General features: G+C 36.5%; 1 protein-coding gene across 1 annotated transcript; it reads right to left on the reverse strand.

The window, feature by feature from the left end:
- Positions 1-975: 975 nt before the first annotated feature.
- Positions 976-19,553, reverse strand: LOC128532923 (solute carrier family 25 member 36-A-like). The gene is made up of 7 exons (XM_053507068.1): positions 19,116-19,553; positions 12,268-12,432; positions 9,040-9,117; positions 3,938-4,038; positions 2,470-2,536; positions 1,986-2,275; positions 976-1,803 (listed from the first exon to the last, which is right to left on the reverse strand). The coding sequence occupies exons 1-7, from the start codon at positions 19,154-19,156 to the stop codon at positions 1,610-1,612; spliced, it is 936 nt and encodes a 311-aa protein (XP_053363043.1). The 5' UTR covers positions 19,157-19,553; the 3' UTR covers positions 976-1,609.
- Positions 19,554-25,944: the final 6,391 nt, after the last annotated feature.

Below are 25,944 nucleotides of genomic sequence, written 5' to 3' on the forward strand. Positions count from 1 at the left end.
GTGCAAGGCATTCATTCTAAGTGTTGTTACATTAATTGATTGTCAGTTAACTTGTTTATTAGTTATCTTCATTTCCTTTTAAAATTGCAGAAATACTCCACAAGACAACAACCACAGAACAGAGCACAGGACTGAACATTAAAAGGGACGTTTCATTTTTAAGAGATTTTAGTCATTTTTAGTCTCCAGTGTGCATGATTTCTCTGATTTCTCTTTAGGTTCTCCACACTGGTGGTTGTTTTGATATATCTACACAAAACACACAAAAAAGGACTGAAACACGATAATCAATGCAAATGTTTTTATTGTAAAAATTTTAGAACATTTTATTTTGGCAGTATGTGTACTTACGTAAAACAATACTGAAAAGGATGACCACTGGACTCTCATGTGGGAGGAAGTTTGGAGTGATGTAAATAGTAAATGATGCATAAATAAAAATACAGCAACAATTTTGCATAAATTAAATAGGATTGCTTTTTGATAAAAAAAATATATATAGCAAAATATCCTTAATATCTCGAAATTTGTTTTCGCTTCACACGAGCATTAGATTTTTGTAGAAAGTATGGCTCACAGGTAGAACCTTAATTCTAAGTGTAAAACTAATTAGTTTATAATAGTTATCATTTTACGGGACTGGATATGTACAAATTGCATTTTTGAGTGTTTTGAGGCAAGGAATGCTAAACTGAAAACTATCAACTTTTCTTCCTTGTCATATACATTAAGTTTGAGGATCTAGTACAAAATAAAACATCAGGTGCTCAATAACTTGGCTGACTGAATGAATTTGGTGTACAGAGGTTAAGTGTTTTCAACCCATAAAGTCTCAAGTACTTGACATCAAAATGTGTGCAGAAATGGTAACATTTATTGGTGATAGCTTCAAAACTTTCTTTTTTTTTCTCCCACATAAAAGTGAACAATCAACTCGACGAATTTTGCATCTTCAGTAACGTCTTTAGTTTACTTTGGTCACATTTGCATGTACATTCATGTGTTAATAATATATATTAAGCAAAGGCAACCATTAATTCACAAAAGCCCACAACATAAAACATGAAGATATGTACAAACACACAAACAACCCTGTTTTAAACTCACACTGCACTGCAGGGATGGAACAGGAGCACCCTTGCTTCTGTATGGCATCTAAGTGCGTCTTTCTTAATTTCGGCTTGACCCTGAGTCTAAGCACAGACAAATGAGAACATGGCTTTTCGGCACGGTCCTGCACATTTTTAACCATCTCCTACTTTTCATTTGCCTAAGAGTAACCATCGGGCTTTCTTGTCAAAACAAACAAAAGCACAATACTCTCAAAAAATGAGATCGTTTTGGTTAAAGGTGTACAAGCACTGTTAATCCAAAGATCTGATTAAAGTGTTTCTTCAGGCACCTTAAAGTGTGTTGGGTCTTACACGAGACTCCTTTGGAAGCAGCTTAATATAAGCCTGGGGAAAAAAAGAGGAACCTCTCCACGGAAAAAAACACTTTCATGTCTTTCATTGGCACTTGAAGCAGCAGCTTTTTCCGAATCCAAGCCCCTCCCCCCCAAACAGGGGGAGAAAGTCAGGGCGAACAGTCAAAAGTCAGCGGGCTGAAGTTAGTGGCCCAGAAGGTAAACGACGAGCTCGTAGGTGGCCATCATGATGGCTGTGTTGGGGATCTGACGCACCAAGTGGGTGGTGAGCCCACGGTACAGTGCTTTAAACCCCTCCTCCCTGGACACCGTGCTTACTGTATTCAAGAACGAGCGGTACCTGGTGCCTTCTTCCCTCAGCCGCGTTCGCACAACCTCTGCACAGAATAAACAAGTTGCAACTGTTTAATCATCATTTGGTAAGGTGAAATTTAATACATTAAATATACCAGTAATAATGTTAGGACTTTTTCCAGTCTACACTGTTACCCACTTTCATTACAAATCACTTTCAAATCAATTTGAGCAAAAAAAGTTAAGGCCAGACATCTTTCCTTACCGTGAGGGTAAGCTATACAGGTGGCACAGGTTTTGGAGGTGGCAGCGGCCATCATCATTTGCATGAAGTCGGATGGATCTCGTGCCATCTCGTTCTCTTGGTCCATGCGAGTAGCTGCTCTGGTCTCCAGGAGACGCCGTTTGATGCTCTCGTAGATCACGAAGTGGATAACCGTCTCTGAAATCCCGGCGTAGGATGCGGACATGCCTCTGTAAAACCCTCGTAGACCGTCTGTCTGATAGACTCGCCGCACACACTGCAGCGCACTCATCTGTTGCTCGCCGCGGTTCCTGACAGAGTAAATTAGACCAATCCAAATGTGACTGAGTATAAAGTGTAATCATATGGTATAGTATACCATATTATAAAATTATAAGTATAAAGATTAATACTAAAGATTATAAATAATAAGAAAAATAAATAATGACAGAAAGTATGATAATGTGTTCATATTATATAATTATCATCATATATAATAAAATACCTCGCATCCAGTTGCATTCGGGTCTTGATTAGCCAGATTGGATTGGTTGCCGTGATAGCCGTGAATCCTGGATGTGAATGAAATCAGATTTCAGATTTAGAGAACAAGCTAAATGTGAACTACAAACTACAAAAGCAAATCTATTACCATTATTAGTAATCAGAAGTGTTTTGAGGCATAGTTATAATTTCGTGTATATAACCTGACCCGCCCCCCTTTCACTATTTAGAAAGTTAATCCATAAACATTTTCAAGAGAGGGTTGACAAAGTAAACAAAAAACAAACGTGCACATTAACGTGCGCATGCACACACACAGACACACACAGACACACACAGACACACACAGACACACACAGACACACACAGACACACACAGACACACACAGACACACACACAGGCAAACTGGAATCTTTAACAAGGAACCTCTCTAATGACACTTGCTGTTGCCTCCTTTTGAGGATTTTGAAGCAATGTGACGCTGCATTATTGTTAAACAGATCTCCCGCACTACTACAGCCTTGAGAAGATGAAATCTACGTGCAATCTTTAAATCATTTTGAAAATGTAATCTAAAGCTGCAAATAAATTAATACCTGCAGTGAAAAAGCAATAAAAGAATACAGTTTAGAACAACTAATATTTTATTATCTCCTGAAAATTAAGACCTGCTGACTGCCTCTTGTAATGCAATTGTAGTTATATACAAGGGTAAGGAAGTAGAAACTGTTGTATGTCTGCAGTCTCAAACAAGATAAAATTAAAGAAGGAAGTAAAGTTGTGCACTCATTAAAAAAAAGCTGCTAAATCACAGGAAATCACAATTATGAAATCACAATTTCTGTTTCCCTGCCTAAAGTCTTTTATGCAAGATCTTTATCTTACTTACATGACAAGATCTTTATCTTACTTACAAGGTGTTCTGCTTACTACTTTAAATAACTTTGTTGAGCCAGGACATGTCTGGTGTGTCCAGATTGCTCCCTGAGTTTTATACTAGAGATGAAGGGCCAAGATAGCCAAGGTAAGGAAAAAGAAGGGGTCTAGTTTGTTCGCATCATACAAACTGATTAAAACATGGCACACTTATCAATAGTGATTTGCATTAAAAGTATTTAGATGATAAAGTTTAAAGTTTTTGCTTGGTCTTTAAGTAAAAAGTGAGTGTTAGATTCCACTGGTCCAATATTAAAATACTTAAACTAAAAAAGTCAGGCTTGAATTACCATATAACACATGCTTCTAAGAAGATCATTAATTCTAGAAATGAATATAAAAGTTGTTCAGGGTGGATTTTTCCTTTAAGTTTGGTTACTGAGGCAAACGATGACCTTTAATAAGGTAAGCGGATAATAAATGATACAGTGCGGCCATAACACTAAACTCGAGGCGTCCATTACTGTAGAGGTTTGTGCTGCGTGTGTAAATGTGCGAGATGAATAATGAAAAATTTAAAGGAGAAATTTACCTGCTGTGCTAGCGGACACCACGTGCACCGGTACGGAGTCAGGCTCCAGCATTCTGTTCATTTGCTCCTTAGTGGTCGAGTATGTGGCAAAGTAAATCGCCCTGGAAATATGAAAGGATAAATATGTTAGCTTGTGCAAACACAAATTATGAGCACCAACTTGAAGCTGGGATTATGCAAGTGCAATAAGAGTGCAAAGAAAAGTCTTTCATAGCAGTTATAATACAACTCGTTTTATAATGAAAAAAAATTGAAACAAAAAAAATTACACAAATTACAGGATGAGTTATTCCAGCTCCCCGTTTTTTTTATTATTATTTTCCTGTAATAGAACACCTATTAATCATATTTTTTAAGTACGTAATCGACTGTGATGTTTGTAAACTCGGCTAATGCTGTGTTGAGTAGGACTAATTGTTTACCACAAATTGCAAATTTATTAAACACTATTGACTAAAATCCATTTTACACCAAAAAAAACAGTTTGCAGGGTGTTATTAAACATTACCTTAATGTAAATGATATGCAAACATCGAATTTTGTGTTTGAGGTCATGATTAGTGAATGTTCAGGCAGTTCTTTTGGAAATTCCTGATTATCACGTTGAAAATGGGAAAAAAATATCCAAATGATCCCTTTTTAATTCTTAGCAAAACCAATTATCCTGAGATCGATAATTGCTGGGAAAACACTGCAGACGCACACAGCTGCACATGGACAATGTTATCCTAGACAGCGCTCAGTCCAAACATCGCTTCACTAAACAAACACACTGATGCCCCGGTTAACACTGACTCTTCTGCCACGTGTGCATTAATAGCCACGGTCTTAATGCGTACCTGCTTCTCCTACCAAGTTATAATTCAGCTGGAAAGAAAGTCAAAGTGCCCGTGATGAACAAACACCCATCTATCATTTAAAATGACACTAATTAAAGCACAAACACAATTTATTCTGCTCCGATGCACTTGTGTCCACTGCACTTATTTCCCTGACAGCTCTTAATGCAGAAGTATAGCCATACTGCCATGTCAACTTCAGGAGAAACATGAGTCAGCAAATAAGCATTTGGCCCTCTGAACCATTTAATGGAGATGTTCATCAGATAACAATCAGAAAACGATTAGAAAAAGATCAGGAGATGTTTAGATAATAATAAGATTATGTAACATTAATTAGCGATCAGGTAACAAATATTTACTTATCGGGTACTTGTGTAAAAAAAAAAATATATAATAAAAAAAAAGAGCTTTTTCACAAGCCTTAAATGACTTAGAAACTGACTAAACTTTGCATATGAGATGGTATGATCTACCTTATTTACACCAACAGCAACCTAGATGGCAGTGTTTTAGAGACCTGTGATTACAGAAGTGATGAACCTGCTAAACGTCACTGTAAACAGTGCAGTGTAAAAAATCAATTTAGTAATTATTTTAGCACATTTGTTCCGTCACCTATGTGAAAGATTTTTATAAGGAGTTGTGCCAGCTCAAAGCTGTCCATGTGAACACTAAACAAGGCATACTCTTTTGGACTCCAACCATTATGAAAAAGTACAAACCATATATATATTTTGGTTTGGTCAAAATTTATTTTAAAGCCCAAGATTGATCCTGCACTATTTATAAGTTAGCGGATTAAAGTACCAATTACCGCAGGTAATAAGATATGATTTTACAAGTGCGTAAAATTATCTTCACTCTTGCTGTACGATAATTTTTTTTTTGAAAAGACAAAAACATAATATCCTTGCTTTTCAACACTCTTTGTACTAACCGTATATGGTTGAAGTGACAATAAAGCCCACTTGAACTTTGCCGCGTACTCTCAGGCTCATGGTAATTAATCCACGTCTCGTCACCAGTAATGATTCTCTTTAAGAAACTTTCAACTTCCTTAGAGTCAAAATTTTTGCAGAATATCTAAAATGATTTATTTATGCTCTTCCGCGAGTTGTTTTAGCAACAGGTACACCCCTTAGACCACAAAAAACGATCCACGCTAACACTTTGTGTAAATCACAAGTGGGGCATCCGTTTTGCTCGCACGGCAGTTAAAATTAAACTGATGCAACACATTCACACCTGCACAGCTGTGACTGGGGAGACAGTAGCATCGAAATGAAAGTGCTGATAAGACAGTGCGGCAAAGAGTTTTTTATATAACCAGAGTGCGGATAATTCTTTTACTCTTGTACATATTTAAAATCCAAAGATTTAATGTACTGTATCACGTACATGTGTGCATGAGGTAATTTGACAAATAAATGGCTGTTTAAACACTAGGCTGTGTTCAACATTGCTAAACTAATCCGAAACAGGTAAGCTATAATTTTAGCAGACATAACAGGATCTTCAAGGTGTGATGCAACACACACACACGACAAAAGAAAGTCAGGAATTGTTGTGTAAGAGTGACTCTGCATCTGACAAATCTTATTGGCATTTTGTTCCCATGTCAAATTTACTTCTTGGGGCCATTGTCTACTGTTAAAATTCAATACAAATGGAGTACATATGTAAATGAGGTACAGTGGAACCTTGGATTACGAGCATAAATAAATCCCTGTAAACCAAGTCACATTTTTTCCGTAAGAAATAATGGAAACTAAAAATATTCATTCCATAGCCCCAAAAAATAAATACATAAAAATAATTAACACAAAATATTAAGTAAAAATAAAACTAATTAACCTGCACGTTACCTTTAAAAAAAAAAGTTAAAAAAAATCCCGTCAGATAAGTGTCTCCGTTTGTGTGCATAGGCGCTGTGTATGTGTATGTAAATCTAAAGTAAACCCCCCTCTCTTCCCATCTTACACAGTTACTCTTCCCCCACTCTTTTCACACATACGCGCGCACATTGTTTACAAAACACTGTTTTATCAGAAAAATAAACGAGAAATTTCTCTACTGACACTCGATTGAGCAACACACTAACGAAATCACTGCTGTAAAGTAAAAAAAAACAAATTAATCTCCACTTTACCTTTGAAAAGAATCGTGACAGAGCAGTGTTTGTGTGTAGAGCAGAGAGAAAGAGTGTGTGTGTGTGTCTGTGAAGGTGAAAGTAGGAGGGGTGGGTGTGTGAGCAGGCAGAGCCTTGAGCAGAGTGATAAAATGGATCTTTAACGTCTCTAATGAGACTTGAATTTACGTTACACGCACGCTGTACACACACACATACAGACAGAAAAAATGTTTTAGACGCACACACGTGGTCACAGTGTTATAGTAAACAATACACGCAAGCACGGATGTTGACTATACCAGTGAGAAATCAAAAATCTTCAAAAGGTTTAAGTATGAACATCCATGTTGCAAATCAAGACTAGTTTAAAATGTTCTAGATATGCAACTCTGGAACATCTGAGAATTCACATCTTTGAGTACATTTGATCAGGTCATAAAAAGATTAATAAAATTCTGGATCAAAGACACGACGTCTTCTAAACCGAAGGGAAACTTATTTTGAGTGTCTAATCTTGAATTTAACACTCAAGCCATGCGTACATCTTCCGCTTCATATCTCATGACATTTAGCCTTATTATGCAACAGTCGATTCCGAGACAGGAATGTTTATCTAATAACTCAAGATAAGACAGCAGAACCGCTACGCTTAAAGAGGCGTATCATGTGCATGTAGGTATGCGGGGGCGTGTGTGTGTGTGCCATTATAAATACAGGTTTCTTCTAAATGCACCACAGTAAACCTCAGGCTTAAACACATGAGTGGCTGTGTATGATGTACAGCACAAGATACGTAGTGTACTACGGTTACTACTGGCGCTGTGACATCAGTCCTTTACTCTTGGCAACCTGTGAATCCCTTATTAACACCATCATTACTCAGTTAACCTGCATGATCGGTTTCATTAAGGGGTAGGTGTTAATAATTTGAGTCATTTGATTTTGAGTTTCAATTTTGTTTGCACTTACACACACAAAGAACACATCACCTCTAACGACATCATTCTCCACAAAGAACTATTCACACCCCGCATTATTCTGCTGTAAACTGCTGATCAAACGCTTCCCTTCTGCTTACTCCTTTTGCAACATCAATTCTCTTTCCTATCAGGAGAGTTTCAGTTCATTTCCTTCAACAGATTATTAAAATCCACCTAGCTAAATTTTATTCAGGTTGCCCTCAAGCAGTTCTTTTGTTTTAAGTACAGTATGTACATGAAGATTTTTGATTACAGATGTCCAATAAATTGGATTGGTATCACAGAATTAGGCTGCAAGTAAGAGTAGAGTGTCATTTACTTTGGGTAAGATCCTTTCAGAAACAGCAATGCCGTTTTAAACCGACCTATTATTCTCCTGCTACTGCAAAATCCTGAAACCTTGCAGTTAACATATTTGACTGAAAACAAGGACGCTAGACAGACTCAAATGCAATTTTTTTGAGCAATGGGTGGAGTCATGAGTCAGGACGCTGGTTACAGGGTTGTTTGGAAGGCAAGAGCAGTATTTTAAACAATTAAATATAACGTAATTAAAAATCGACACTCCTAAACTAAAATGCTTTTGATGATTGCAGAAATAAGATTTCGTTTTCACCGTAGCAGTGCATTGATTTCATAAATGCAACACACTATAGTTTTTTTTTATATAAATAGCATAAAAGTAAAAAAAAAAAAAAAAAATATAATATATACATATACATACACACACAGTATCTTAATTTTAGATTTTAAAAGGGTTTTGTGGCTCCCAGTGTTTTCTTTTCTCCAGGAAACGAGTTGTGCTGCAAAAAAGGATGCGTCACTCTATATTGCACAATCCTAAAACAAAATGTTAATGCTATGAATATAAATAAAATGCCAGTCTGAGGGCTACCACCACAAGAATAGTTCAGACCTGTTGGAAACACTGTAGTCTGTACTCTCACAAACTCAATCACTGTAGTGTCACGCATTGCAAGTTTCCACTGATTAAATATTAATTAGTTGTAGGATGAATACAGAGAGATAAAAAAGGCTGTATGCTATAAAAGCTATAAAGTGTGTTGCTGCTTTAAACTATGACAAATTGTTACAAGTCAAAAAGTTTAAAAAAAAATGCTTGTTGTGACAAGCTCTGGGAAAAATTACCTTGACGGGGCAACTCCTACTAGATTAGGACCAAGACCTCGAAACAAAGAACGAGAGCCTTCCTTCTCCAAAATCATCCTAAAAGAGAGAGAGAGTGAGAGAACAAAAGTTTAAGTCAAACAGTCTTTATTTAATTCCGATTTTATCATTTTATCTCAAGCTCATGCCAGAGAACTGCCAAGATGGGAGATAAAATCGTCTTGTCCTGAACAGGACGTACTTAACATTTATTGGCAACGACATAATAATAAGGGTATAATTGATCTCATTTAGATGATGTTTGCCAATATTTATTTATAACCTCAAAAGTCCAATAAATTTTCAACTCTGCGTACATTACCAATGCGAAAAGAATTGTCTTAGGGACTATCACTGCAAGTAAACACAGATTTTATTCAAACCAATGTGGCCTAATAATTTTTTCCAAATATTTTTTAAGCTATAAAAATATTAAGTAATCCCAGTAAAAAAAGTTTTTTAATTAGTTTTGCTCATTAATGTTGATTAATATCTATTGGTGCAGGTATTTGTTTACATTGATCAAGTAGTTTATTTTAAAGTAGATTAATAAATCCGACACATAACTGTTCATAACTGCGATCTGCCAATTAGTGATGCATGTTCTACAGATTAAACCTAATTTAGCCTTGAATCAGTCGCTCCAGACTAACTTTATAATCAGGATTAAATTTTAGCTTGATTGGTACCCAGTTAGCCAATGGAATGACCAGCAATCTTGCTCCTGGATGATGGGATGGATTTCTGGTTTGTTTGAAATTTCACTCTGCTGTCTTTAAGTGTGAGCAGGTCGACGGTCAGATTTTCCACTGTTTTGCATGAAGTCACCTCAATATGCCTGTGCACGCACAGAGAGAGAGACAGAAATACCATACTCCCTGTCTTCTCACCATTTTCTGTCCGTACTTAAAGAACTGGGCCATCTTGTTTGAATACAACTTGATTTGAATTGTCAATAAAAATTAACCACTTTAGGGGTTTTGTTTAAACATGCACCACGAGCACTCACATTGCGTGTGGTGTAAACATAGAGGTCATGGGTTTGGGCCGCAGGGGAAGAATGATTAAAATCTAAATTGAGTGAGATAACACAACAGACAAGATCAATAAAAGTTACTTTTTTATTTGTCTGCCTGGCTTAAGTGTTAGCCTCTTAGTCCGGTCAATTCCAGACAAGTCAAGTACACAGAACAGGTCAGAAGCACCAGAACAGAATGAAAAGGTGAGGCTGACTGTGTAAGATTAACCAAAACTACACTATTTTCATACACATGCCCGAGAACTCCATCTAGCAAGAAACAATCTTCTTGTGCTGAACAGGACTGCCTTACATTTAACATATCGTTATTTATCACACAGGCTCCCAGGATGAACAAGTCTAACAATGCAAATGCTTCTTTAAAATATAGACTACTGCTAGAACATAACAGTACAATTACTGATTATATTAAATGAGGTGAACTCAACAGTTAAACTTATTCAATCCCATCTGTTAAAAAGTATATCTATCTTTTTATCTTGAACTAAAGATGCAAATCTGAGCACATATTCATACAATATTTACATTTCTTCAAGTTGAACCATGTGCATAGTTACACCACGAGCTTTCAGTTTATAACTTTACACACAAGAGTTAATCCTGAAGAAATCTCATGTTAACTTTACAGCGTCAGCTATTTTCAGTGCTCAGAAGGAGAAAACCACCAGCTTTTTTGTTACGAGCAAAGAGGCACGAAGCTTGCAGCCTTTCGTGGCTGAATATTTCCTTGAGCTGTAAATCCTGTCTCATTACTAGTTATATCTTACATCTCTTACACTGTAAACATAATTCGATTAAACCACCTTGCATAATGCTGCAGTATGATAACCTATCTTTAGTACCGTTTACTGTTTACACTGAAGGTGTATACTAGACAGCTTGGATTCCAACTCAGCTGCAGGAAAGAAAGACCCAAAGAATACAAGCACAAGCATTGGCTGGAACAGGGGGAGTGAAGTGTACGTGTGGGACCAAGAACAGAACCGACTTTCATACAAAAACAAGGAGTGAACGAGCGAGGAGCTAGGATTAAATATGGAATGTAAATAACAGCAAAGTCTAATCTGAGTCAAAATAAACAAGATTTAACAACAAACTGTACGTCCAGGCCATCTTGCACAACTACAACTCACTCTCTCTCATGTGATGACTGGGTTCATGTCCAGAGTTGTGTTTCGGCATTTGATCGCTCTGCCAACTAGCTTAGGAGTCAATAGCCACGCAGCAAAAGTGAACCTGGTAGACTTTGAATACATACTCCGCTTATAATGTCACAGGCAGCCTGCTGCTAAGTGCAAAACTGTCTTAATAAATCAGACAATAATGCAGTACAGTTTTAATGATGAAAACCAGCCAGTAGTACAATAAAATGTTGTGATGTGGGGTGACTTTGGGCCAAAATTTTGCAATGGGACATTAATTTGGGGTCCTACCTCGTGCTAAAGAGCGATTTGAGGTCTAACATTCTCTTGTAACATTTTTGGCAGAATAGGCTGATACTGTGTGATTTTTGACTTTGGATATGATTTTTAGCTTGTGGCTAGGGAAAAAAGATGCACTCACAGCCACTACAAAATCTTACAGCAGTGCTATCTTAGCTTTTCAGTTATCTAAGGAATACAGGACTAGAGAAGAGGGGGGGGATAAATAAATAAATAAACCCAGGGGTGATGAAAGGCAAAGCAACTGTTACCCCTAGAATAGCTTTTTTTCCCCATAAATATTCCCATAAAAGCAAATACCAAAATGTATTTAATATCAGCTAGAAACAGCCATTCCCTCATATTATTTTTTTTCCCTTTCTCATTATCTGGCTTGTTATATTACATATAAACCACAAAAGCACCGACCCGTCTGTCCCGAGGACATTCCCAAGGAGTAGCTTCAACTAGTGAACTTGGAGGACAGTTAAAAAGCCCTGGGGAGTCCTCACAAAAATGCTATGACGTCGCTGGATGAACATTTTCAGCCCTACAAAATTTTCAAATGAAAATTAATTCGAATGAAATACTTTGTTAGGTTTGCACCTAGAATGCAATTGAGTTAATAGCAAGTGCAGCACTAATGCTTAGTATGCTCAGAAGTGGGACTGAACAGAATTTACATGAAAAGTGATAGAGTAAGTAATAATAAGTAAGTGTAGACAGAGAGGGAAGTGATATAATACGCACTTAAGGCAGTGCAAGAGTCCGGGTGTAGCCACACGGGTCATGGCGGCGCCGTTCACCGTGCTGAGCTGAACAGTGGAGATGTAGAGCGGTATGGCGGAAGACTGCAGCCTCGTCTTTACCACCTCCAATGGACACGTCAAAATGGCTCCCACCGTACCACCACATCTACACAAAGAGAGAAAAAGCAATAAAACTTTACAAATTTAAAAATCACTCCATGTTCAATTGTCCCACATTATGACTCATGCCTTTAGCTGGATATTATGTTTGGATCAACTAGTTCTGGTTTCTAAAAACTCATTTTCACTTGCAGGAGCACAATACAAATATTAACTGTAGTGCAATATAATTTTCATTACCCGCCTATTAACATACCCCTTAATTGGTTAAACAATAGGTAGTAGGGTATGCAACATTTTTTGTCTCCTTACTATTCCCTTGCTAATTTTTTAAAAGTTGCATTTTAAAAATGTATTTTAAAAAAATTATGTTTGAGCTTTGATTTTAATTTACAACCGTGTACGTAATTTTCAGTTTGAAATGGAAATTAAATTTTCAAAGTTCAGTAATATGATTTGCATTTTGGTGTAGATTTCGGTGTGTCCATGATCCAGGTTATATATCACAGTTTATATTATAAAGGCAAGTCATGCGACACATGTAATTGATAGTATGTAGGTACTTCGAGGCCCCCATGAAATGGTTTCCTAGCCATGATGTGTTTCTGTATGTTGTCTTTAGGGCTGAATGATACATTATTTGCAATGTGCAATGGCCACAACACAGGAGGTGCGATGGAGGGCAGTGTCTCCCGTACAGTGTGTGTACACTGTGGCAGGTCACCCAGGTATGTTTGTACACCCTGCTTAAAAATCTGTCCACAGCTCTACAGAATTTTCAAGTAAAATAGTTTTAGATTTGCACCTGAAATGCAGTTGATGGACTGAGCTAATATAAAGTGTCACTGCTTAGGCTGCTCAGAAGTGGGACTGAACAAACATTTAATAAAAGCAATAGAGTAAGTTATGATTAGATTGTAGACTCAGAGGCAAGTAATACAACACACACTTTAGGCACTTTAGAGTCCGGGTTTTGCCACTCTGGTCATGATTGTGCATTTGAGGTTTCTGATACATCATGTAGAATGTTATTATTACTTTTAAAACATGTAAATTGTACTGCTCCCAGAGTATGGGAACAATGTTACAAAAATGCAGAACTTAAAATATGTGTATTATTAGTTACAGAAGCAACCCAAAACAGCCATAAAAACATGTGATCTTATGAATCTGGGCCATTTCTTTGTCTATTCGACCCTTTTGAGAAACATTTTAAATTCAAGTCATGTTTGTACAGCGGGTTAAAATGAAATAAAATTCTGTAAATAAATGCTAACTCATAACTGGATCATTTCTAGATGCCAGACAGCACTTATACAAAAAAAAAACTTAATTTAGGTTAAAAAGCAACTTTCATTGTTAATATCAAAACATATTAGATTCTTGACTTGGGTGAATTGATGGTGTAAACAACCCAAATATGGCAAAAGGTAAAGTCATTTTTCAGGGTTTTTATTATACTTTATTATATTTATTTTCTATAAAGATGCCCACTAAATCACCCCAATCATTTTAAGTTTGTTAATTGAGCAATTCAAGACATTTGATGAACATTCCTGCATACAATATATATTGTAGAAGAAAAAGTATTGCAACGAAGGAAGAGAGTCCTAATTTGCTAAAATACCTCAGAGAAGTGCCATTTAATTGTGATCCTGTTTTCATAAATTCCAGCAACTTTTTATGGATTACATGCAGCAACAGTCAAAAACATCTGACAAAACATGTTTACTGTTTAGTGGGCATGCAGAAAAAAAAATGGTTAGAGTTTATCAGCACTGACTTTCACTGGGTGGTTCTTGTCTGATAAGTGATGAAAGTAGACTATGGTGCTAACTGATCGAGTAGTGTAGAAATGTAGTTTTTAAAATATGAATGAACTTGATTCACAAGCTGGGTCAAAGTATTTAGGCTCTGACATTGCTCTTGTATAATTAATGTTTTAGTTTAACTGCACTGCTCTTGCGTGAAGACACAAGAACATGCGCAGGAACATATTCCGTTTTTTTGTTTTATAAGCGTTACTGAAAATTTGCCTACAATTATTATTTAAATCGCCTAGGCCTAAACACACTCCTATTTCTCTGCTTATTTTTATTTTACATCATTTTGCTCAGTTTCTTGCAGTGGAATGTAGGTTGTCTCTCTAGTCGCTCAACTGTCTTAAAATAACATCTATTCATTATTGAATTAAAACAAAGAGCACACGTTAAGCCTGTAGTCATTAAGTATGAATGTGGAATGTGTAAAGCTGGTATTATCATTCTTACCACAGGGCAATACAACACAAACTGAGCCACGTTAACTGCTGAGACATAAATGCCCATTTTTATTTTTTTAACATCAGACTTCCCAGCAACACCACAGACACTGTATTCTTCACAACACAAACCCTTTAGTCACTACCAAATTCTGGAGTTTTTACTTCGACAAAAACATGTAACAAAGTCCCATCCCTACAATCCCTACAACCCAAATATTACTTAAAATTTCTTAAATTCACAATTTTATTAAAATAACCACAATGATTCATGTCATCAGGATTCAGACGTGCATAGCTAAAAACATCATGCTATAATAATATTATATCTTATCATACACTTAAATCAAACGAGCAATATATAGTAGTGCAACACAGGAATTTAATTCCCATTTGCAAACAGGACCCTCATCCTGAACAGCAGATGAAAGACATGTAAATATCTAAAAGGGTAATATATTTTCATCAACCACAAGCCATTACAACAGCTCATGTGACACAACCTACTGTCGATTTCTGATGTTGCTCAACATGCAGAACAATACAACCATTACCTTTATGTACTTCGTTTATTTAAAAAAGTAGTTTTTTTTTTTTAGACAGCTCCAATTCACACACTAAATAGTCTTAAAAATCTAATACTTGACCAAGCCTTTCTAAACATTACAGAGTTTTACTTTCAATTCATTCAGGAGCTGCATTAAGTACACTGAATTCCTTATAGCACAATCACATGCCACATATCAAGCGCATTACAATAGCTACACCTTTCTGAATGAACTGACCTGGGGAACCAGATCCTAAACTGTATTACTATGCTTGGCTTAAAGTATGTATGCATGTATGTATGTATGTATGATGCAATGCAGAGAGCAGTTTGCATCTTCAACAGTCTAGAAGTACATTAGGTCAATATTACTGACAATATTACTTGGTTAAATAATTGAAATTAACTGAATTTTATTCAACTGAAATTCATTAAAGAACTTCTTCAATGTGTTTTGTTAAATTGCTTACTTTTGTAAATACTGAATGAGAAACCAGACCTAGTTTTGTACTGCTTTGTACTGTGCCTGAGTAACACGTGTAATAGGTTCAAAGTACACGCGAGTATCTACACTCTCCGGATATAGTTGGTGTTTGCAAGACACCAATAACCACAAAGAAGAGAACTATTAGAAAGTCAACCTTTACACTATAAATAAAATTATTGACAATCTGGTCAAAAGGTCAAGAACAACCCGCTTGTCCTGTCCAACTTTATCTGGACTTTCAGTTCAGAGGATGAGATCAATGCGTGCCGTGCGCATACACACGAATTTTAAGGGAGACAGGAAGCACTGATGTCAAAGTCTAAACTGTGGTTCACTTTCTGGTTTTTGATTTGGCTGGCTTTCATATCTGTTTTTACAAGGGTCACCCCTCCAATTCTGAAAAATTAAGCCATTGCGGAAATGCCAAACGTGCAGTTCCTTAAATGGCCACTGTGAGGAAGTCAATCCAGGCCCCCATGTTAGAATGCCCCACCCCACAACAGAAATAAACATGTTTGCTGCCTGTTACAAAAAAACTATTTTGGTCTCCATAGCTAGATTTCCCATTCATGGCAACTATATGAGCTTTAAAACCGCTCTTCAGAAAACCTATGAGCGACATCGAGGCTTTGTTCAGCTTTTATACAACCTATGCTCGAAATCACCTTTTCAAGTAAACTTGTTCAAAGTGTTCATATTACACATAGATACAGAATATTACTATTTAATATTATTATTTAGGGTTACACTGTATGTGTAGCATATCCTGTTTCACATGATTTAATCAGTAGCCTGGTCATCACTGACAGCGTTTTTTATTAATAGCTGTTCAGTGGACAAATCAGTTCCTCTCAATTGATTCTTCCATACTAAACTTTGCAACACATTTTTAACTTTATGTTCAAAAATAACACACTCATGCTTCACACTCATATTTTATGTTGCTATTCGATTCGGTTACAACACACACACCAGCCTGGGATGCATTTTGACATCCGTTTGTACACGTAAGGTGGAAGTAGTGAAGAAACACAGCAAAGTCCATGATGAAGAGACAAACTATACAGGTGAGTGTTTTCTATGGTCATCTCATAACATTTTATCAAACGTTGGAGAAAGATGGGTCGAAAGATTTGAGTCTATCCACCTGACAGCTTGTATTACAGACTGTGATGTGCCCTGTGTGAACATCATAGAGATGTAGCTAAGACAGACTTTTCCATTTGTCCATTATGCCAAGTTTTGTAATCAGCAGTTACATTAGCTGCTGACCGTTGTACTTTTTGCTATTCACGTCATTTCTTTATGAGGTCTTTCGCAACACCAAACAGGTCATGATGTCGTTATTTATTGAATTATCTTTACTCATGTTCAATCTGTGCTTTACAAATTGAAAACCTTCGAAAATTTTGTCCAAAAAACAAACAAACATCCTATTCAAATTCACAGTAAGGTTAGGTGATATGAAAGAATACCTTGAAGACGATTGTGTGTTTTGTTTATCCATGCCACATCCAACAAGAAAACTAAGATTAAAACATACTTCTTTAACAGCTTTTTTTTTAATACTCATTTGTGTTATGTTTTTTTTCTTGGGTTTTATTGTTCAAAAACATTTATTCAGAAAGCAAATCAAATTGTGAATTGTAAAAATAATCATGTCCAAACATTCTTGTGAATGTTTCCTAAAGTATGTTTGTCATAATATTTAGTATTGACATGGCAATGGCTGATTTTATTCGTTTAATTAAGGTCTTGTCCATAACTGACCATACCACCTTAATTATTTTCATTGTTGTCACTTTCACAGATTTATTTAAACTGAACTTATTTAGTAACTTATTTAATTAATCAGTAAAGTAACAAAACATTTTAAGATCTTTTTGTGAATTTCCCCATGGGGATGAATGACGTATCTATCCATCTATCTATCTTTTAACACAAAGATAAATGAAATTGAGGATCACGCATTATCACTTATATTCAATGTACGATGTGAATAAAACGGTGGCAGGATTGCACAAAAAGTGAGAAAGTTATGGAACTTTAAATAAAACCATCTTTTGTTTTTCCATGTTTTCTATATTTTTGCTTTTGGCAAATAAAAAAAAGAAGAAAAAGACTCCAATTTCACCTTCATTTACGCTAATCCTCAATGTTCTTAACTTTTATGGTAGAAAAATCAGAAAGACATACATAGAAATATACAGACAAAATACAAATCTGCGTATGTCTCTGTGTGTGTGTTTTTTAAGTCAAACTGGGGTTTGTCTCATGAAAAAACGTGAAAAATTGACAAATGACGATGAGACTCTTAGCCGCAGTAAAACAAACGTTGTAAAGAAGGCCTTATGTTCCTGAATAAATGACGGCCTATTTGGCCGTCGGAGCGAACTACAGTTAATAGTCAGCAAGTAGAACGCCTGATCCTTGAAAATCAACAAATAACTTGGTGCCAACTTGCAGAAGATGCGCATCTGACTGTGGGAACTCTACACACAATCATTCGCCAACACCATTTGCACATTACAGGAACTCAGCTGGGAGTCACCTATAAACCTTGCTCCAAGCCATTGGAGCCACATGTTTGGGTTAATAGGTAGCCCTTAAAACCCAGAGCATTTTAACCATTTTTCCTTTTTTTTGTAAAAAAAAAACAAACAAACACATATATAGGAATCAGGATTAACCAATTATACAAACACAAATACATATGATCATGTTTTTTTCGGTTGTTTCTATGAACAAAAAAATAAAAATAAGTTCTATATTTATGTAAAATTCCAGTATTAGCAAAATTTACACATTATATCAGTAATGATAACTTTCGTTCTACCTGACATATTAGAAAACACAAATTGCCAGTTTGACGTCTAAAGCCTCCCTGTTAACACAGACTGACAAGTTTTTTTATGTAAGCATATACATACACACACATACATATACACATTGACCTTTCCTGTGTGGCGAAGACAGATCTGTGCTGGTTGAGTTTTAAAGGAATTCCTGGGAGGCCATCATTTCAGACACTTAAAGCAGGCAGTCTGATCATGGCTACAGCTTACTAAGAAAACCTACTGAGAAAACTTTCTACACTGAAGGTATGCAAGCACTAATGAAACGCTAGGATAAGTACATTAGTGTAGAATATATGGAATTATATAGAGAAAAATACACTTTTATAACAGTGTTTTGTTATTTAGCACAATCAAACAAACCAGGGTCTTACTTGAACAGGCCAGACAGACAGACAGATAGATAGATAGATAGATAGATAGATAGATAGATAGATAGATAAAATTCCTCTTATTATTTGTACTAGAGAGTACACTTTCCAGCTATACTGTACACGACTAGTACTAGTTCTAAGTGCCCTGTAAACGGTTAAAAGTTATACAGACATGAAGTGTACAATATAAATGTCATGTCACTCACCCTCCGGCAAACAGATGAACCAGTGTGTCTCTGCGACTCATCCTCACATATCCCGCTCTTCAGTTCAGTATAAAACAGGATTAATGCTGATCAAATCTCCTGACCTTGATGCTCCTAGTGAACTTCGGCAGCGCGCGTGCTGCTCTCGACATGCGCGCTGGCTAGCACGGCTAGCTAAACTAGCCCAACGTACTTTACCTCTACACACCTGCCTTCATACAAAAAAAAAACTGATGGAAAAACAAACTGTTTTCCCCACTTCCCGACATAAACACCGAGTCTGGGTCTCGTTTGTTCCCACAAACGAGACGTTCAGGCAAATAAATACTCGCGCTGTGTGTTTCAAGCTCTTCCCCCAAAACTAGTATTGTTACGCAGGAGTCCGGAGCAGCGTAATCTGCGTACAGCAAAAGGGGCGGGTCCTAATAATAATAACGCCTCGCGCGGCCTGGGTCGCTGCCCGGACAGTGTTCGGGGCAGTGACGTAACCAGCTTTTTTGTTTTTTTCAGTTGAAGCAGTTGAAGTAAGGAAAAAAAGCCCTAAGTCAGAGACCTATTTAACAACCGTAGTTACGTGGACAAACACTTCGTATATAAACTATTTGGACCTTTATGTAGCTTCAAGTAATATTTTATATATAAATAATGCACAAACATGCATCTGCGGAGCTGTGATGGTTTTCAAACCGTTCCATTATTGTAGCGACCATTTGCTGTCTTCATGCTGTGACCAATCAGAGGGAGGCAAAAATAGAGCTTTTGATTGGCCCGTTGCTCTGCTGTGTTTTTGCACGTCCCTTTCACGTGCCGTTCGCGTGAAACGTGACTACAGCGCTGATGATCAGAACCTTCCTGAACTCGTGTAAACGTTAACCTTACCTCGAATTAACCTCCCACGTGCCCATTGTTGTAAACAAACCTGAAATTCCTGATATCTAGACTAAATAAATAATGTCTCTTTTAAATGAAGCATATGACAAAAATCATTACAGACTAAATACACACAACAGTCCAAAGGTGTATAGAGTGGCTTTAATAGATACAGGATATAACAGGGCAACTGATGATACAAGAAAGAAATATCAATCAATCAGTTTAAATCAACATAAAGATCTTTTTTCTCGTTTTTTTTTTATAAACAGGGTATTTTGATCTGCAAGATCAGGCACAGGTTTTACATCTGGTGCCCTTCCTGGCTGTCACAACAAATTTGTTCAGGCTTGAGACACGGTCCGGCACTTAATCTCATTGGCTGGATATAGATTCGGACAGTTGGGGTTAAGGGCCTTGCTCCAGGACCTAACGGTAACAGGGCTCGAACTTACGACCCTCCAGTCAGCAGCCCAGAGCCTTGAGCTGACCTGAGCCTCCAGTGCCCCTAATTCAACATACACTGTATAATCAAAAGTTTGTGGATACCTGACCATCACACCCATAAATAGGTCTTCCCCAACCTGCTGCCACAAAGCTGGAAGCACTCAGTTGTATAAAATCTTTATAAACATTAATATTACAATTCCACTGAAACTAAAAATCCCAAATCTGTTCCAGCATGATAATGTCTATGTCCATTAAGGACGCTTGATGAGTCATGGTGTCTAAGGTTGATGTAAAATACCTTAAGTGGCCTGGCCCTGACCTCAACCCTAATAAACACCTTTGGAATGATAGCACCCTAGGGCCTCTCACCTGCCTTCAATGAGAAATCTTCTCAGAAGAGTGAGGGTTATTATAACAACAAAAATATAGGCTAAATCTGGAATTGAAGTTTTCAAAAAGCACATATGGGTGTGGGGGTAAGATGTCCAAATATTGTACTTTTGGTTATATAATGTAGGTTTAAATAAAACTATAACTAGTTTAAATGTATGATGTATCATCATCATGTAATAGATAATTATTGTAAGCATAGGAATATTGAGGTTTTTAAAAGGAAAAAAAATGAACTTAACTACTTACTCACTTTCCCTCATTCTATATGCTGCTTAACAGTAGGCATTACAGGGTCACGGAAGGTCTAGCGCCTATCCCAGGGGACTCTGGGTATAGAGGCGGTACACCCTGGATAGGGTGCCAATTAATCATAGGGAACGCAAGTAAACACACACTCACATATTTTGCAAATGCCAGGTACTCTGGAAGAAACCAGGAGTACCTGGAGGTAACACCACAAAGTGTAGTGAAACCACACAACTCCATTCACACAGACCTGAGACAGGAATTAAACCCACAACCCTCAACCCTGGAGGGTGGTAACAGTAATTGTTCTTCACTGCTCCCTGCTACTGATTTACTTCTAAAAATAAATGATACCCATCCAAAATCATATCAAACAATGATGTTCTGTCCAATTTCACATCACACCAGGATGCTCCATTCAAAATCCCACCAGATGATAACTGTCCAAAATCAAAAGACAGTGGTATGTTTCACCAAAAATCATGCCACAATAAGATGTTTCTTTGATTAATGAGATGGACACTCAATGAGTCATAATCAATACATTATTATTATTATTATTATTTTACATTGAACATTATTAATCAAGAGAGAGGAAGAAAAAATGTTGGTACTGTGTAGCTCTAAACAGAAACATCTTGTTTTGCAGATGTACAACATTAAATGTACAGTAAATATAGATAGAATTACAGGACATACAGTAGAAACAATGACTGGAAAATTGTACTGGCATAAATCAAACGAAACATTCTCGGACATGGTGTTACTGGAAAATAATCAGCTCTGAGATGGTAACAACAACATTGCTTCATATTAAGACCTGACATATGAGTAAACTAAGGGGAAGATTCTATCCTCAGACAAACTCTGTTCTGGACGACACAATGCTCTACTGTGCCAATATTTGCTTATCATGATAACCAGCGGTCAGTTTTAGGGGGTAGAAAGAGTGCCATTTCCCAGGTTAAAAAGCGACATAAAACTGAGATTTACCTTTTCCTTAAGATTAATAATATTACCTATTATTGTTGTATGATACCTTTGATACTACATTTAATATTGTGTGAATTTTTATACAACCAAACACCAATACACAACATATACTAATAAGATCAGTTTCTCACGGAATCACTTTTTACAGCTTTGAAAACAAAAAAGATCTATTATTGACTTTATTTTTTTTCCCTATTTCCCCCATTTTCTGATAGAACATGTGATCCTCATTCAGGCTCATCTTTACACATTGTATAGCAGAGATGGCGAGTCAAATCGACCTTTTTTAAACTATACTAATTCAACTTGAGGGTTGTTGGAAAAATCATGATTGACTAGTCCCCGCCAGATGTTTACGTGCTAAATTTGACCTTCAACACAGAAAAATCCAAACAAAAAGGTACAGTCAGGTCTGATGATAGTTGTTTTTGTTTTTTTTGGAATTTGGCCTCTGTACACCACCACATTTAATATGAAATGTGAGCAAAGTCAAGACTTTCAGCTGTAATTTAAGATTCAAGATTATCATATTATTATTATTATTATCAAGGTTTTCAATCACGCAAACACATTTGGAGGCTCATAAATAGTAGAAAAAAATTACAATATTATAAATGTAAGCCATGCCTTTAATGCATGAAAATTCTTTGCAGTCAATGAGGACTAAAGTCTGGAACCCATGGACATAACCAAATGCTGCGTTTCCTCTCTTAAGATGCTTTGCCAAGCCTTTACTGGAGCTGCCATTAGCTGCTGCTTGTTGGTGGGTCTTTCTGCCTTCAGTCTTGTCTAGAAAAGCATGCTCTGTTGGGTTGAAAGCAGGTGACTGACTTGGCCAGTAAAGGACATCCCATCCCAGTTACAGTATCCCATTTCTTTGCCCTGGTTAACTTTCCCTGTATGTTGTGGATTATCTATTTGCAAAATAAGCATTCAGGGCATCAATAAACATCAGTCAACAAGTTCCACTGGAAGCCATAAACACTTATGCCATAACGCTACCTTCATCAGGTTTGATGACGTGGTATGCTTTGAATCATGAGCTGTTCCTTTTTTTCACAATACAGTTATCTTCCTATAATTCTAATTTTGGTTTTATCAAAGAATCAAAGAATCTGGCAAAGTCTAATCTGGCCTTCCTGTTTATGAGCATTACCAGTATTTTGCACCTTGTTGTGCAGCTTCTGTACAACAACTGTTTTGCCTCAAGAATGTTCTTGACTTGACAAGATGTTGTGAAAGGGTTCTTCTTCACCATAGACAGAATTCTGCAATCACTTACTTTAGTTGTCTTCCAGGCCTTTTACTGTTGCTGAGCTCGACAGATGATTCGTTCTTTTCAAGAATGTTCAAGGCTGTTATATCGTCCATATGCCCATGGGTGACGATTCCGGCTGAGGTGGCTCAGAGCCCACTGCTGTCGTACCCATGAACATTCAGCAAGTGGAATGCCTGATCCTTAAAAATCTAAGGCCAACTTGCAGAAGAGACACATCTGTCTGTGGGAAAAGTACACAATTATTCATGAACTTCACTTGCAAATGTTATTGCTACAGCCCCCACACACACCACCTAGTGTCCCGTGACTCTGTACAGATAAGCGGTATAGAGAATGCAGTAAAATATTTAGTGTACAGTATTAATATTATTATTATTTTTTTTAAGTAGCATCAAGTCCATTTTATTGGTTGCAGAGCAGCTTTACTGAAAAGAGAAAAGAAAACATCCTGAGGCAACAAAACCTAGACAAATGACAAAAAAAGAAAAGAAAAAAAAAACTGATTATGGGATTATAAAGTGCAGCAGTATGCAGGTGTATGAGTAAAGAAAAACAGTGCTCAGTGAAAGATGTTCTTTATGATCAGACAGTAAGTCCTAGGATCGGCACAAGACAGATTGTATTGTGACAGGAAGTAACAGACTTTAGACATCCTTTTATTGGCTTTAACATTCACTTAAAATCCATTGGCTATTGGATTTTAATGATTGAATTATGAAATAATTTTACTTATTTTGTTTACTATAGCATTTTGCCCAAAATTTGTATGTTCAAGTTTTCTTATAGACAATCCTTTGTGGGGGAAAAAAAGCCAGAAATTGGTATTTATCCTGTTTTGCAATCAAATCCATAAATCATTTATGTATCTTTATTCATTCTAACAGTTTTTCGTGTAGTACTGCAATCTCAACGCACAACACTCACATTTAAATTTAATCCGGCTCCATTTCTTTACAATTCCTACAACTATAAAACTCTAACCATAAAACATCCAAACTACATTGGTGGCCCAAAGTATTAAGACAACATATGCCATGTATTATAGTTTATAGTTTTTATAGATGGTTTAGTTCTATTGGAACAAGTATATGGCACGACTTTTACTTTCTGAAGCTGTGTTTCCTCCTCTGCACAAAGATTCCTAAAATAAGGGAATTCTCAAGTGAATTATGAACTTCTGTAGGAAGTTCCTGTACATGATCTTCAGGAAGCAATCAAGTATGCATGGGGCAGGTCAGAGTACTGCAGGTGTCTTTCTGACTCTATGCACAGCCAGATTTTGCTGAATAAAGGACTTTGTAGTAAATATTGATTGTTGTATACAGTAGCAATTTCACTGCATAAAATCACAAACTGTTCTTTTTTAATCTTTATTGTTATTATTATAACATTTTGAGAATGTCATTTAAACATTAAACTTTACATTTGCCCCAATACTTTTAAGCAGAAAATCAACTTCGAAAACACAACATGTTAAATCTTAAGGTGGATGAGCTACAACAGGTACATCAGTCTCCACTCCTGTCAAGGCACTGAGGCATTGTGGCTCAGTGGTAGGTTTTTCATTTGCCATGCAAAAGGCTCAGGTTCAATTCCCACCCAAACCTCAGCCACTGGATCCAGTGCCGGTCCCGAGCGTAAAACCTGTGCCAAGTTGTGCCCCGATCGGATGGTTTGCTGTGGCGAGCCTTTGACAGAAGTAGCTAAAAGACTAACAACAAAAGACATAGCTTGCTTTTTTTTTCAAGTCTGCTTTAAAAAGTGCATATAAGTACAGATAAGTACTAAATAATGTTTTTTATATTTTGTATCTTAGAGACAATTAAAGTGTTTTATTTAATTAGAATATTTAAAACTGTCATTAATTAAAATCCTTTCACTTAGCCATCCATTTACTTTAAAACCTTTTTTTTTTTTTTTTACCCTTTTTTGTGATGAAAATTATTTTAGACTACAAAATAACTCTTTACACTAACATTTTTGGCTAAACATATCATGTAAAATAGCCTCTCTCACTTGACCTGATCTGACCCTGAACAAGTAAATAAAGGCTTAAAAAGAGATTTATTTTCATCAGCTTTGCAAATATGGTGCTTCTGAAGCACCATTTTATTCAACACACCGTTTTCATTTAACACTTCACTAAATTATTGAACTAAAAACGTACAGTACTTTAATTTTTTTTTTAACCAAACTAATGTCAGTTAACTTAATTATCCACAAGACGGCGGTAGAAGCGTCCAGCTTTGATTTGCGCACAGAAGAAACACAAGAAGAAATAGAAATCCGGTTGCCAGAATGTGCTTAAATACACTTTTTTAGCTACAGCTGAGATTCAAACTAGACCGTCGAAACAATATTATTAAAAAAATAAATAAATAAAATGAAACAAAAGCACATTGATGGATAACCACTTTGTTCCTTTTTTTGTACTAAAGAGAGAATAGAAGTCTTATAAAGCACTGCAGCCTTCTTTAAAATTGTATCAAAAATAAATCAAAGCCTTGTAGCTCTGATCCTCAGGGGGGACATCTGGCGACATCTGGTGGTCTGCAGAAGATATTGCAGTTATTCGTTGAAGCCCTATCATGCTTCCTT

This window comes from Clarias gariepinus, chromosome 11, assembly GCF_024256425.1.
Source record: "Clarias gariepinus isolate MV-2021 ecotype Netherlands chromosome 11, CGAR_prim_01v2, whole genome shotgun sequence".
Classification (NCBI taxonomy): domain Eukaryota; kingdom Metazoa; phylum Chordata; class Actinopteri; order Siluriformes; family Clariidae; genus Clarias; species Clarias gariepinus.

What these genes read in the sequence shown, in the direction of transcription:
- LOC128532923 (XM_053507068.1), bottom strand. Translation starts at nt 19,156, where the DNA reads ATGAGTCGCAGAGACACACTGGTTCATCTGTTTGCCGGAGG. An exon ending in GTTCATCTGTTTGCCGGAGG is followed by an intron (nt 12,433 to 19,115) that starts GTGAGTGACATG and finishes CTCTTTGTGTAG; the next exon opens with ATGTGGTGGTACGGTGGGAG. An exon ending in CGAATGCAACTGGATGCGAG is followed by an intron (nt 2,276 to 2,469) that starts GTATTTTATTAT and finishes TTACTCTGTCAG; the next exon opens with GAACCGCGGCGAGCAACAGA.